This window comes from Charadrius vociferus, unplaced genomic scaffold, assembly GCF_000708025.1.
Source record: "Charadrius vociferus isolate BGI_N301 unplaced genomic scaffold, ASM70802v2 scaffold134, whole genome shotgun sequence".
Taxonomy (NCBI): Eukaryota; Metazoa; Chordata; class Aves; order Charadriiformes; family Charadriidae; genus Charadrius; species Charadrius vociferus.
In genome coordinates, this window is record NW_009648333.1 from 4,027,055 (window position 1) to 4,043,082 (window position 16,028).

At 39.3% G+C, this 16,028-nt stretch overlaps 1 protein-coding gene across 1 annotated transcript; it reads right to left on the reverse strand.

Annotated features, from left to right (window-relative positions):
* Positions 1-5,236: 5,236 nt before the first annotated feature.
* Positions 5,237-13,291, reverse strand: OCIAD2 (OCIA domain containing 2). Its single transcript, XM_009885020.1, has 6 exons — positions 13,232-13,291; positions 10,617-10,710; positions 9,710-9,763; positions 7,586-7,633; positions 6,483-6,588; positions 5,237-5,318 (listed from the first exon to the last, which is right to left on the reverse strand). The coding sequence occupies exons 1-6, from the start codon at positions 13,289-13,291 to the stop codon at positions 5,237-5,239; spliced, it is 444 nt and encodes a 147-aa protein (XP_009883322.1).
* Positions 13,292-16,028: the final 2,737 nt, after the last annotated feature.

Below are 16,028 nucleotides of genomic sequence, written 5' to 3' on the forward strand. Positions count from 1 at the left end.
TCCCTATTTTGTTTTTTAATAGGTCACCCCTAAATTCAATGTATTCAACTTCTGCTTCAATTAAAAAAAAATTCTTTAACTTATTTGTACAGAATGCATGATAGTAACACTCAACATAGGTTAATTCATTAAATTGTGCATAATTACTACAAAATGGCTGTACTAACTTACAGTTCTTAGAGCACTCTGTTAATCTTCAGGAGCTTATCTTCCCAAGCAGAAAAATCATGAGGGTCTGGCCATGAAAGCACATGAGGCTTTGTCCAGCTCTTCCTGTCTGCCTTTTGCATAAAGTAGTAACATAAAATAATCAGTATGCATTTAAATGTTTCTTTCTGCATCATGCAGCATAACTGCTAACATCCCAACGCCTGCTTTCTTATAGAACTTCTCCTGTGAACTACAAGGCACTTTTTCAGATTTGTCAAATCTTAAGAGGCTTAAAAGTTTAACTGGGTCCTGTAAACCATTCAATGCTAAAAAATCCAGCATCTGTCTGATCCCACCCCTAGAACACACATCCAGCCACCAGGAAAATTCCAACACACCTGTAAGTCACAGCACGATAAAAACCAGTTGGCTCCAGTTTTAACAAACTAAGCAACATGGTGCAGAATGTGTTGTGGGTCTTCCCTATCCTTTTGTAGCTGGTGCTTTTGGGAGAGTCAGTTGACTTAAATTGTACATGATTTAAAAATTTTTACATTATTTTTAAGAAATACTGCAACATCATTACTACCTCATTATAACAGCCTGTAGCCCAGCTGCACACTTAACTAGATTGTTGGTCGCACAAAGCAGGAGAAATTGTATTTTAACAAAATTAAATAACAACCTTGCCAAAACATACACCATTATTTCTCAAATCACGAAGTATTATGTGGAGTCTGACACCTGACAGGCTTAAATAATTATTTGGCCATAAATCCTCTGAAGTACAGAAAAATGCTTTCAAGGGCCTTCTAAAGAACAGTTTGCCCATAAGCTGTGCTCATTTTTCCTTTGATATGCACAAATTTAGTGCTAATACAGCTTAGATTCACCAACAGCCTTTTTTTTTTCATAACAGCATCATAGTAACTCATGAACTTAGATCCACACAATTAGCTGATCAGCATATTGCCTCTTGCAAATTATGGAAATAAATTTAGAAAAAAAAAAAAAGAAGACAATTTTTATATAACAGTACATTTATTACAGCAAAGTAATAGGAAGCCTGGAGAAAATTACATCTAAAGCAAAGTTAAGCAGCTCAGTTGTAACCCCTGGAGGTAACGCTGACCACAAGAAGAACCTTTGAGAATCTGCCCTGAAAGGTCCTCTGTCACATGCATCAATCTCCTCGGCATCATGTGGCCGTAAGGGCTTGCCTCAGATAACCCAGGCATGACTAACCTTGGTGCAGTTTGTTGCTGTTATCTTGACAGCAGACGTCAGATGAAGGGAAAGTAGCTAAAACATGTCATCATACAAGTTTTGCGGGCTATCACAGTACACCTGTGATAATTACATTATTTTGACAAAGGAGGTTGACTTCTCTGTGGTTGTGTAACCCTCTCTCCCTGTAGCCCCGGCTGAAGGCTCCCCAAGGCTTACTTGTACACAAAGCATCGCTCTGACACAGCACAGCTGTACACCCTTGACTCGGACTGCTGAGAAGGAGCTGTGGAAAAAGTCTGTAGAAAGGTAAAAAGTGTACCATTAAAGTCTCTGTTGAGACAGGGATTCTTAGCAGTTCATGAATTCAAGAGGGCAAACAACAATTTGGCAAAGGTATAAAATCTTAAAGGAGTAAAAACCAGGGAGGCTGTTTAGGCTAACCCTTCTTCTCCTGCCTGGTGGCTGCCTGGCTAGGAAAGACTCTCCGAGTGCTTTATCAGAGTGGTGAGTATTTAGCCGAATAGCTTGTTAAACATAAATTTTACATTGTAGACATCCTGCTTGCAGAATCTCTTTGTGCGCAGGTAAAGATGCCCAAAGAAGTTGGTTCAAAAAAGGGGTACTAACCATAGGCATAGTATAAAAGCAAACAAAAAAAAAACCACGGAAGGCAGGCTTCATCAACGGACAGCGAAGCCCAAACTTTTCAGTGGCTGTACATTTGATTTCCATGTGAACACCAACACTGTGTTCAGGGGAAGTGCCTGCTTTTGATTTCTTGAGATATTTCATGGAAGTTTGTGTCATGCTGTTTGTAGAGAACATGTGCCATCTAGTTTTTGCTCAACAGCTCCTAGCCTTGGATTGCATAAGGACCATAACTGTTCTTGTTCTGTATATCTTCTTGTTCATTATGAATGTGGCATGTGCTTTCGATATCCCTGGCAAAATGGACTTTTATGTAAAACTGGCCTACTAAGAATTGGTTCAGCACAGTAAGTGCAGTGTGACAATACCTTAATGAACTTCTAGCATAGTACTCTTAAAACAGTCCACAAACAAGGGGTCAGCTCAGAGAATGAAGAGCTGCTTAACTGCCAAATCATTTAGACATCCTTGCCCCCTTTCCTTTTGACATAGAAGACAAACATTGCAGTGTATGCCATGTTGCTTGCTACACAAAGTATTGCCAGCACCTAAGTACAATTGACAAATGTAATTTTTCCGCACTAAGAGCTAAAATGCACTGAAAGGAGGAAAATAAACCAAAACATGCTGAGAAGAGAGATAAGAGGAAAAACCAAAAAGTGCATTACAAGAAACCGGTATTTGCTATGAACAGAACTACGTAACATTATGCAAGTACTTCAAATAATCTGATTTACAGCAAACCAAAAAGATTATTTCTCCTCTACAGAATAAAGCCTTGAAAGAAGCAGCTGATCCGTAAGATTTTTATCATCTTCCCCGCATCTATAAATGGAATGAAAGGACCCGTTAGTCAGCTGAGTGGCACCTTGTTTTTGATGTGAAATGTGCAGCTTCTTGGTGATTTCTCTAAGAACTCTCCAAAGTCCCTGAGGATAAAAGACATTATCTTTGGACTCATCAAAGTGAGTATAATTTTATCTGGGTGGTCCTAGGCAATCCCAGAGCCTGCGATGTATGCTTAGCATGCATAGTAGTGAAATGTGCTCAGTAGGGTCTCTGTACATTTTTAGAGCATAGCATGCTAAATTAAGAATTTTTATTAAATATAATGGCTTTTTCCTTCCAGCAATTAAAATTTGAAAGAAATACACTTGTCTTACATTTTTTTTCAGACTATGTTTCTGACTAAGCTTTCTAGCCCCTTTAAAAAACAAACAAGAAGACCTACGCAGCTGGTAAAAAGTGCAGCAATCAAAGTCTTTGATGAACATTCGAGCTGGAACAGGGAACAGGTTCCACAGCAGAAATTCCAGGACCCAATGCAGGAGGAAAACAAACAAAGAGGCCTGTGGCATCGTGCATTTTCCCCTTCATACAGCTGCAAGACTCCTTTGTATTTGAGACAATTTGGAATTTATTTAAAAGCTAATTTGTACTTACACACCAGAAAAAAATATTGTCAGCTCATAGAGGAAGGCTCAAAAAAAGGAAAAAGCTGAAAAGACAATGTGTTTGGATTTAAGGTTCAGCAAGCTCCAGCTCTGACAAACAGTGGAGGTAAATCCCACCATCAATATTTGATGCCACTACAGAGGTAATTGCTAGTAAGTGACCATTCTCAATGAAATACACTTTGGGGTCCTTATTTGACATAGGTGAGGATACTGGCCTACATAAGTAAACATTTATTTAAGAGAAAATCTTCAAAATCAATTAATCAGCACAGTAATGTAAGGGCTTAATTAAGCTCACAGCTGCTAGTGGATTTAGGATGTCATTCATTCACAGTTACCTAAGTCTAGTTTGCTACTTCGTTCCAGCACTAATAAGTTACCTCTCCGAAAGATTTGATTTTTCTATTCCCTCCCGACCCCCACTGCCCCTTTCCTTATGGGTCTGATACCCAGCTAGAACAGCGAGCTGATCTGGAGGGCCACAGCACCTCATGATCTCCAGAGCTGGCACAAGAGAATCACTGCCCATTTTAGCAGCAACCCTATCAGGTGAGCCTAAGCCAAAGGGCATCTTCTGCTAGTGGCTCAGCACTTGCAGCTCTTGATATAAAGTGTTCAAGCAGTGCAAAATTCATTAAAAACAGGAATTTATTCTAATGGCTTCTTTGAGGACAATCCTTACTGCCATAATGTATTGTTGTATAGTAAAAATTCATTGAAATATCTCTTGTAGGTAAGGAAACAGGTTCTGCTAGGATATCCCTCCTTATAGATTGTCTGCAGCCTTGCACTTCAGAGCAAGAAAGGGACCGTAATCAATATCCTTGTCTAAATTCCTACATAAGATATGCCAAAGAGACTCAATTGAACAATTTCTGCATCAGGCTTTTGTTCCAGGCAACAGTTAGAGCCGTAACAAACTCCCATGGCAGGATTTCAATCAGGCCCTCTGCACTCCTCTCTTGCAGGCAGCCAAGCTATTTGCAAACACTTTCACACATTCTCCTGCCCATGAGAAATGTAGGCCACAGCTCACCACAAGCAGAATGTGTGAAAATGCTTTTGAAAAGCCCAGCTGCTGGCCTCTTTCTCATAGACAAAGAGTGAAAGCGCATTGCAATACTCCCCTCCCTTCCACCCTGTAAACTCTCCTTTTTTTGCAAAGGGAACTTTCCCCTTTCCGGGGTGAAAATATCACATGGGCCATCTCCCATCCCCCTGCATGCTCTAGCACCACCCTTAGACTACCCTCACCAAGGCTCTGGCCAAACCATAGTACTGGATGAAAAAACAAATAATCACCAAATAAACAAACAAACCCACCCCCAGCTTGTGTTTACTTTTAGATTCTCACTATTTCAAAGTATTTTTAAATATCAACATTGTCCATAATTATTTGATTCTGAAGTAAAAAAGTTGGAAGTTGAAAGGAGTTATATTTGTTTTCATACAAGTAGTCAATCAAAATGGATTCCAATTAGGTGAGTAAACAATACTCTGCTACAGCTAAAGCAGAAATTCCTCAGAAATGTGGGATTTAAAATTAGCATGAAAGGTATGTAAGGTAAAAACGAAGAAAGAAATTACAAACCATAGATAAAGAATATTTCCTTGAATTATGCTCAGATTTTAATCCATTATTAAAATCCATGATTTTCACTATATTGTTCAAAGGTTTCAAACAAGAATATCACTTAACATGGAAAATAAAATGAAAATTTATTTTAAATGTCAGGGTTGCCTACCTGGGTCTAAGGTGCTGAAGGAACTGAACCTTGTTTCTCATTTGATCCTGATTTTGCTTCACATTCTTTGCAAGTATGATGACAACGCCTACAAAATTGAAAGCAGACAAAGTATTCAAGAATTTTGCTGGATTTCTTCTAATACAACCATATAGCATGTGCACAAATGCTCTCGAAGAAGTAATCTCTTGCCTGAGTTCTGCGATTGTTGTAACTGCTTTATAGGACATGAACTGCAAAAGATGAATATCTAAATGTCTCAACCAAGGAAAAGATAGTCCTTGCCCTTTTACCTATCAATAATGAGGAAACAGAGTTAGGAGCAAAGCGTATAATACCGAAGAGTGACAATTAGCCACTTTGTGTAACACCACGTGAGGGAAGTGATAGCTTTGTTGCGTGGGGGAAGAATGGAAGCGGAAAGACATACGAACAATGAGGAAGCTTCCCATTATCAGTGAGGCATTTCCACAGGCATAAAAGCTCACATTGGTCTGGGGGAAAGATGTGGGAAGACAGAGGAGCATGATTTTGTGGGTAGGATTGTTGGAGGTGCATGAAAGGTGCATATGAGAATGGGAATACTGGGAATGGAAAGTAGTACTGGCAGTTGAAGGAGGAGCTTGGAAGGAAGCCAAAGTGTGATTTGACGGGAGAGAGTATTTTATATGAAGTTTAGAAAACAACAACTAAAACATGGAGGTGACAGGAGGCAACCATTGAGATCTATCATATAAGGTGGAAAAAATAGCCTTGCAATTTGTGCTCTTCATGGTTTGGCATGACAGTATGGGGTTGGGCAAAACCGTAGAGGAGGAGGTTGGAACGTGGGTTGAGACTGAAATTGTTGTTAAAATATGAGGATGGTGTAAAAAAAAATCTGCAGTGTATATGGCCAGATGTATGGTACAAAGGAAGACTCAAAGGGCCAAGTGATATAACAGAAGATCAAGACACATAGAGGCACAATACTAGATGAAAAGAGAACTAGTAACTTGTTCCATCACACTTAAAAGTATGATAATTTCATTTAAATAATGGATTTCCTAATAACAGGTATTACACTGAGTTTAATTTGCATTTTCTGAAGAATATTTAGTAGTTTCTAATACTGACATATATAGCCTAAGAATGTAAGAGTAGTACCTCATGTCCTGATCACAAAATTTAAATTTATAGTTTTGCTGCATATTATTTTTACTATTGTAAAGACTATTTCGATCTAGGATTAATGATTTAAATAAGCACAAACCTTTTTTTTTGTGGACAAGGTGGTACAATACCAATTTTCTGGAACTTTTTTTGGCATTCCCCAATGTATGACACCTTTCCCATGGCAAAACCTAAGACACCAGCAACTATAAAGACAGATAACAAACCATCGTTAATACAAGAACTTGAATCAAGAGTATGCAATTGGCTCCATTTTAATCATATGACGAATTGTATGTAGCATGTCTTCTCAAAACATGTCACAAACACACGGGAAGTTATATAGGGATTACAGGGATGATTTCAATAACTATTGAAAACTGGCTGCCTATTGTGAGACATAGCAACTGGTCCAAAACAATGCAGACAGGAAAAGGGTATCATATTAACCTGGAATTACAAGATTTCCGATTCCAAGGAACAGATTATAGAGAAAGCCTACAATGAAGTTAAATCACGTCAGCACTAATTTCTCTTGCCCTTGCATGCACACCATGGTATTTCTGATGATTGCAAATTTTCTCAGGGCTTCTAAGAAGCTGGAACATCAGCCTGCCATACTCTTGCACTGGGACTTTCACTCATTACAGAATCACAATAAAAATATTACCTCAACATCCTCAATTTTCTGTTCAACTTCTGCTGAAGAGGGGAATCAATTTATTGCCATTTAAGAGCCACTTTACTGTACTGTACTGTAGAGTTCTGTGCTTTTATTTGTTGTCTTTATCAACGTGGTTATAAACTAGACAGTTAAGATCAATCAAATGAACATATGAAAAGGAAAATACAATTTTATATATACTGTGATGGCCCCTTGATACCATAAGCGGTGTGAACTGCTAAGCATGGCTGATCAATGAGGCTGACATTATTTATAGGTAAGATTGAAGTTTTAACCAGTTTGAGAAGATATATTAAGTAAATATAAGCTGCTACTGAAAACGTTTACATTAAATGAACTATATTTCAAACATTTATTTTTAAACACAGCAGAATTCTGATTTCCTAAAGCACTGCAGTAACATCTTATAAATTCCAGAAAAGGAAGAATTTGAAAAGAGTTTTAGAGAGATGCATCTAAGGTCTGCAGATTGCCTGTAAATAACCTTTCTTTTCCTTTTAGAATTGGGTACAACTTACTTGCAATCTTAGGTAATGCACCAAATCTTGGGCTTGCTGAGAAAATGCCTACAATAAAAGGAAATAGTCAGAAAACTTATTCATTTGAGGAATTCACCATCACTCAAAACTAAAGACAGTATTTTTCCTACAAGCTTTTGCATTTCTGAAGGTGAAGACTATAAAAATCTTGTTAAGTCCGCTAATTCAGATTTAGGAACATCGGGGCCTTTTCCATTCCACTAGTTCTCAGTGCGTCCATTTTAGTGCAGTCCTAGAGTCGCAGGAGGAAAAAACCTCTGGACTTTGCAGGATTCAGTTCACACAGGCATTCGAAGTGCAAATCAACATGAAAGCAGCATGGCTGCCACTGGTGACACCTGCAACACTGCAGGAGGAGGAGATGGTGGCTTATGTTTCAGCACAAACCAACCTTGTAAATATAATTACAGACTAAAATCTCATACTCAGGGTTCAGCTACTTGTGCTGCGAGAAGCAAGCCCGAATTGTTCTTCAGTAGTTTTCTGTGGCTATTGGTTAAACTTGTGTTAAACTGTACCACAGATACCTAGCCTCCTCCTCTGGAGAGGAGAGATCATACATTTTGGCCTTTATGAGGATAATACAGTGTGCTGAACATGAAAACCAAACTATTAGCTTTTCCTACCAAAATCCACCTCCCCCCAGTTAACACTAGGAGGTGGAACCATTACGCCTCTGCAAGTGTGCGTGTCTGGCAGAGGAGTACCATACTGTGGAGGACGGCTCCACACAGCAAGATTGCCATGGCAAAGGGAAGGGAAGTGGACACTGTTTGCACTGTTCCATGCATTCAGACAGTATTAATGAGGCTCAGAAGCTCCACCTTCTTCTAGAGCAGTGTACTGTGTACAGTCATCAGAGAGGAGTGCTTAGACAGAGGAGCATTCAGTCTGCGCTAAGTGCAAAGGCCTTCACCCACTGGCATCTATGCAATTTTAAATTGGGTCTTTCAGCGGCGGGAGCAACAAAATTGCTGTTTGTTTCTAAACAGCCTCCCTCTTCCAATCATTGACACACGGTAATGATTATTTAATATGGTCATTTGTTATTTCACAGCTGATAAGAAATGTCCAAGTATAATGGAGAGAAACCAAGAAGAGTACTTGGTGGCAGAAGGTGGCATGTTATCTACTGAGACAACCCCAGCGCCCTTCCTATCACTGCTCACCCCTTTTCAAATGTGTAAACCATTGCCTTCCCTCCCCATCCGCCTACAAGCACACAGGTCAAGGATGCAACAGGGAACCTATATCAGCCTCCGGTGGTATAGCACAGCTTTTAGGTTTTCTACTCTAGTCCTCCTGATCATCTTAGTATGAAAAAAGAACGTGATGAGGAGGAAACATGGTAATAGTGGCTGGAACAAAACATGCGGCTTGCAACACCACACAATGAGAAAAGGCTGAGCCATTCCCACCTCCTCCATTTGCTGTCTCCCACCACCCATCCCTTATAGCCCCCGGATTCTTTTCTGCTTCTTGCTTCAGGTCCTGTGATTTTTCTCTTCTCCTATGTGCCTTCGCTGTAAATGGCTGCTGAGGCGGGCTGAAGGACTGTCGTATTTGCTCCTGTGGGATACACCCATCTTAGCACTCTTCAGGGTGGATGCCCTTCACTCTTTACCCAAAACGCTAACCTCAACCTTATTATTAGTGAAGACTCTCGGAAGGGAAACTACACATTGCATGGTGCAATGTGTAGAACCAGGCTCATCCACCACATAAACAGCATACGATTCTCTCTTGTGTTAGCCTGCAGATTGCAAGCCGTCTCTATAAAAAGCTCTCTGTCTCCTCACTTTGGCAGTATTCCTTGTCCCTTTGCACCAAAGCTGTATTCATATTGATATGTGGTCTATGATATTGATATGTGTATCTAGCCACCAGTCTTTGAATTCATGAATTCTCTTTTCAGTTCATGTTCTTTCAGAAGAATGACTGTGGCAATGCATACATAATGATCAAATCACTAACAATGATGGCGATGAGGGAGAGGAATATTGATCTTGAAAAGCAGCAGGCGTTAGGGAAACTTGCACTTCAGTAGTAATTCCAGAGTCTCTACTTCATAACTTAGGACCACCGTGTACTTTTTATATTTACCTTTTGAGATTAGCCCCTGGGTGACAAGCATGCTCCCAAGAGACAAAGGAAGAGCTGGAAAAACAAAAAAGGGAGTGTATTTGGTATTAGCTAAAATTCGTTACCTATTTGTTAAAGACATTACTCTTTCATATGTTAAATGTTTTATATGTTTAGAATGTTAAACACATTACTCATCTTCTAAACATTAACTTTGCGTACTGTTTTAATCACCTGTTACATCTGCTCATTCAGATTACTACCTCTTCAAAGCAACGATGTGTTCACGCAGTGCCAGACATCAGGCATGCTGTAGCATCTGGAGCTAATACATTATATATATTTATTAAATAATAGCTTCCATAATCTGAGTATCTCTTCTCAGTACTGCAACACTAGTAATGACAGCAGGTCCAATTAAATGCTGAAATCCTTTTCGATCTTCTCCTTTCAGAAAAAGTGTCATTTAGATACAAACTGACATGGTGGACTGAAAAGGCAATAAATAACGAGTAACTAATCTCTTAGATGTCCTAACACCTAGAAAGTTTCACAAACCCGAAACGCATAGCCATGTCTGCCTTTCATTCAAAGGCAAGAGTAAGTATGTAATAAAGTAAAATATTTCTAAGGTTGTTTTAATAATGGACTTCAAGAATAGAACCAACTCTATGATTGTTAAAGTAAGTTCATATTAAACAAGAGCTTAATTCAACCACCTTTACCTACAATGATTACGCAAATAATTCACTTAACCCTATAGTAACATATTGCTCAATTTAAAATAAGGTGACAGAGTTAACCCACAATAATATTCCAACAAACCCCAATGTAATACAATAAATGGCATGGCATTTTGCAGCTTGTTTTGCATAACTACATCAAGATATCATTCCCAGTATGGTAAGAACAAGTTTGGATCACTCACCTCTGTACCAGAAACTTTCCTCTTTACATTCTTTACGGATCCTTGCAATTTCTTCAGCATCGTGAATTTGTGAGATGGGAGAGGAGAACATTGGCTGGAAGGATAAAGCTGGGTTAGTTTATTGAATCTAATCTCACAGGAAGAAGAAGAAAAAAAAACAATTAAAGAAGACAAATTATTTAAAAAAACCCAAATAAAATACAATGCAAAAAACAACCAAACAAGCAAACCTCCTTGTTCTGTTGTTAGCAGTGTGATGAAATACTTGATACCCCGATGCAGAAACAGAAAGAACTACATAGGTTTTAAAGTTAAAACCACTCATCCTGTTGGTCTATATTTTCCTAAAATAGCTCAGCTGCTGCTTACCCTAGAAGTATATTGCTTTATTTCTGTTAGCTATTTCATTCTTACAAGCGACATCAGCTTTCTGGGACAGAAAGGACAGGAAATAAAGGCAGAGTGCTAGTTTCTAAAAATTAAGTTCTGCCCCATACAGAAGTCAATTTAATTTCAGTTAGACTAGATTTTGTAAGTATTCAGAAGAGGGTCAACATAAACTCTTAGATACCCCTAACTAGCCTAACTTTCTCTCTGAGCAGTTTAAATATATTCATGGCATTAACTGAACTCAACCATACTGGCTTCACCTTCATAATAATTAGCTTGCTGACAGGCTTCTTTTAGGCTAATCATAGCTCTTTTTTTTTCCCATTTTGATTGTGAGAAAAAACTGACAGTATTCTCTCTTGCACTCTACTATCCAGGGTATTGACATGTGAATATAAGTACATAATTTTTCTTTCTTTAAGAGATGACTTGGTTATCAGTGTTAGCACTTGCAGTATCATTATTGGGTATCTAAAATATACGGGTGTACTGGTTTTGGCTGGGAAAGAGGTTGTTTTCTTCATAGTAGCTGTTATGTGCTGCGTTTTAGATTTGTCACCAAACCAGTGTTGATAACACAGGGACGTTTTATTGCTGAGTAGTGCTTGCACAGCATCAAGGCCTTTTCTATTTCTCAGGCTGCCTTGCCAGTGAGTAGGCTGGGGGTACATGAGAAGTTGGGAGGGGACACAGCTGGGGCTGCTGACTCCAACTGACCCAAAGGATATCCCATACTGTATGACGTCATACTCAGTAATAAAAACTGGTGGAAAGAAGGAGTCTTCATTAAGTTAAAATTAGTTGAAATTTTAACATTTTTCTGTAAAACCACAACCTCTACAAACATACATATTCTTGACAGCAAAACCAGATTTTGTAAAACAAGCAGTGCCTTGGGCAAAGAGCACATTAGCCTATTACAGGATTCCATGCCTGACTGATCCATGATTTTGTAACCATAGTAATGAAATGCATTTATTGGCCGCAGCCACACATTTTACATTTTAGCTAATTAATATCTCCATTCTTCTTCAAGCACTGCTCCCACTAAAGTTAATGGTGGCGCTACTTGGGTAAACAGGTAGAGAACTAACTCCACCCCAGCCCTAGAGAACCACCCCAAACTGGTTTCACAGCAAGGTCACAGCAAATACAATAAAATCCAAACAGGCTGAGTGAAAGATAAGGAAATGAGTGTCAGGGCCCTAAGTGCACCAACAGGCTTTGCAGCCTTTCTGTCCCCATGCACACCGTGCCAGGGGTTTAGTTGCTTGGGCTCAAAGTCAGCTCTAATATGGCACAGTTGTGCAACACTGAATCAGAGTGCTGCGAAAACAATGAAACTGGGCGAAGGAGCTGCAAGAAGCTTTGCCCAGGGCCTCTGCCCCTTGGCTCAGGAACTGCATTTAAGCTCAGGCCCTCGCCTAACTGTGTTGTACGTATGCCTGTACCTGGCCTTTTACCATGATGATCCCTCCCTTGCCTTGCTAACTTGACATCCTGGGTTACCATCAGACTTGCCTTATTCCTACAGACTTTCCAGGCAGTTACTGGACCAACTGTTGGCCGACCCCAGTTAACATCACTGGATCTGCTCTGCTGCTCTTTTTGGGATACTGTGGGACTGTGCTCCTTGTCCCCGAGGTTACAACCCCTGCCCACCTTGCTGTCACTCCTGGGTCACTTTGTCTTGCAGATTAGCCCACTTTTGCTGCTCGCTGGCAGCGACTGGTTAGCAACAAGGTCACACCACATTTAAATTCCTTGCAGTTAACTACATGCTTATAGCATAAACTGATAAAATTGGAACCCCTGTGGGTAACCAACTTCTCCAGCAGAGGGAAACGCTCATCTTCCATACAGCTGGAGGGCAGGTTCTTGTGCCGTACTGTTCCCTTCTCCCCTTCTGAATACATACACACACATGTGCAGAACTTGACGCAGACAGGTTATACTGGACTAGTACTCAGGCACTAAGGCTCTGACAGTTTGTAACTGGTTTAACTATCATAGCATAAATCAGAGCCCACTATCTTAAGACTCAAAAGCTCCTAGCCCTCTGAGTGTAATGAATCAAGAAGAATAACACATAGCCCTTTCTTCTCTTCATTTATATGCTTAAGCTAACAGACATCTGTTTCTCTCTGCAATAAGAGCGACCAATGCAAATTCCCAGTCATTCACTAGCAATAGCATCAAAATAAAAGGGAGGAAACCCAGCTTACCCATCCAGTTTGCTTTAGTGGAGATGTCTGACTTTCCTGTTGAGTTGTTTCAGAAGACATTGTCTATTTCCCTGTACTCTTGCTGCTGATCTTGGTCAGCAAAAATTGCGCGTTTTATGTGTGGCTATCTCTTTCTGCTAGGTACAAAGGTAAAACGCCAAAGTATCATATTGATACTGTAAGTTCAGTGTTCACCTAGAAATAGAAATGACCAAGCAGAAAGGAGTATATTTTTGTACAGCAGATAGCATCCAGTCACCTGATTACATACAGCTTACAGCGCAGTGTATCACTTCTTAGCAATACAGAGTTGTGTATAGCCTAATTCAAACAAGGAAGTGGGTAAATACAATTAGATGCCGGATCATGACCTAGCACAGCACTCTGAATCATAAAGAAATGAGAACAAATATGAGCACGACATCCAAAACCTTTCTAATTTTTATTGTATTGCAGGTCAAAAATTTAGCTTCTTCAGTGTGCTGTCCAGAATCACTGTACTATTCTATGCTTATTGCCGTGATCTTAAGTTTTGATTCCACAGGACCCACAATGCAAGCGTATCACAAACCACATCTGTATTTCCAAAAAAACACAATCCAGTTACAAACATGCTTTTAAAAAAAAAAACCCCTATGAAGAATAAATAGATTTCCAAGTCCAGTTACAAACATGCTTTTTAAAAAAAACCCTATGAAGAATAAATAGATTTCCAAGAGTTTTAGAGTTGCAGTCTTCCATGCCTGAGAATTGTGCTGCTAGGGAAAAGCAAAAAAGACTCCCATTTATTTCTGGAGTAATTCAAACATCTAAACTGTGATTTTTACCTAGTACTTTGCTGCATGGTTTGGCATTTTATTTATCAACATACAGGGCACCTTTTCAAAAAGTGCCTTCTGAGAATGGTAGTACTGAGCAAGGCTTAAGTGACTGCGAAGGACAGAGTTAAACAGGAAACATATGCAACAATTTAATGACTTGAATGGTTTTTGGCATTCATAATATTACTGTATAAACCGCTTCCTGCACTTATTTTGGGGTCAGTTACACAACTATGAAGTTCAAGCAACGTCTGCTTCACGCACACTGGATAGTCAGACAGCAATGCTTTTTTAAGCGATGGAACAGAAGCAACATGACCTCCTCTCCCCTCACTAGAAAGACTCAATTAAGCATTGCATTCACACAAATCTGCATTTTATTCTCAGCCACTCTCAAAAGCGACAATGACCGCTGTGTCTTTGACAAAAAATGAAGTTTGAAAACCACATAAGGTTGGGATAGCCCACAGCTCTTCGCTGTCTGCCTCACCCTGACTAAAAATTTCCATGAGTCTCTCGTCATTTAATGCAAAAAAGGAGATAAAAGATGAGAAAAATGCATAAAACTGAGACACAAAATTTTCTTATTCTTATCTGCTTTCTTAGTTTTATCTGCTCACAAAGCCTGCCTGTGCAGACAGAAGCATAAAAAGCATCTCTGGAAAGTACTACTGACTGATATGGCTTCTAACTGCAGCAACAGATTTTAAGTGCTCATCTTTTTCATAAGAACAAAAGAGATGAATCACTGGAGAAAATAAATAAAATTTTTAAAAAATTAAGGAGTATAAATTAGGTTATAAAAATTTGCAGCTTGCCATTAACCTCCTGTATTGTCTTCAGTATACATTTCTCCAGAATTATAAGTTATTCAGCTACACTTCCACTTCAACATAACAAAGAATCCCCAAAATATGTAGCCCTTCAAGCAGCTTCCTGGTACCTCTCCCACCTAGGATGAAAGATGAAAGCTATACTGGCAAGAATGAAGCAAAGGGACAGAGTCGAGGTAATCAAAATATTATTTAATTGAATTATTAATATTAGTACTTAGTACACATGCTGCCTCCTATCTGAGGAGTGTAAAAGCGTTCCAGTACTTTGGGGCATTGTGTCTTGGAAAGACAACTCTCATCCCCCAAAATAACTTTATTTGCCTTGACCTTTTGAGGAAACGCAACTTTCTTGCATATTTTTACTGCAACACTTATTGCTATTTTCTCAACATAACTATGTAATTGTTAGTGTAACAATTAACTGCATATTGTCTTAGCTGCATTGAGAATTCGTCAATGATGTTATTCTCCTGCTTAATTGAAATACCTATATAACACATGATTAAATCAATGTAGCTTGCAAGGATCAAATATTCAAAAAACTTATTCCTATTCTACAAGAACTGTTCTGGATTGTTTACTCACTTACAGAAGCAAAGGCTAATACAAAACTCCTGCAAGATCTCATGGTTTTGATTCTTCTAACTGGTTGATAAAGAAGCTGTATGCCAGAAGAGAGCTATGTTTTTCAGATGTGGGAATTGGCAACTTCATATACTCTGTTTTCAGTAAGAAGCCTCCTTCCAAATAGGAATGGTGACCACATAATTTCTAAGATTTTTGGGGAAGAAGGTGGGAGACAAAATTGCATGGGTTAACCGGTATATACAATTGACCATGATCTACAGTGGAGATACTGTGCATTTGCTTAGGGCAGGTGCCACTGAAGTACAGTGATCACTGAGACAACTTGTTAGGACTTCAGGGAGGCCCTTTAATGACTGAGCGTCTATTGTGAGGAAGAGGAGAAGACTCACTATGATCTTTCGCACGTATCTTCTGAACTAGCACTTTATTTTAAATCCAGGCTCTTATTTCAAAGGACAATCAACAGAGCAGCTGCACTGGGTCTTCGATGAAAAGCTCCCTACCAACAACTGGGTGGACACCATGAAGCGGGTGAACGCCTCATGCTTGCCC

Excerpts from the sequence above, each read along its gene's own strand:
- OCIAD2 (XM_009885020.1), bottom strand. The coding sequence starts at position 13,291 with ATGTCTTCTGAAACAACTCAACAGGAAAGTCAGACATCTCCACTAAAG. Across the intron at positions 9,764-10,616 it reads GGAAAGTTTCTGGTACAGAG|CTCTTCCTTTGTCTCTTGGG; the intron begins GTGAGTGATCCA and ends TTGTTTTTCCAG. Across the intron at positions 7,634-9,709 it reads CCAGGGGCTAATCTCAAAAG|GCATTTTCTCAGCAAGCCCA; the intron begins GTAAATATAAAA and ends CTTTTATTGTAG.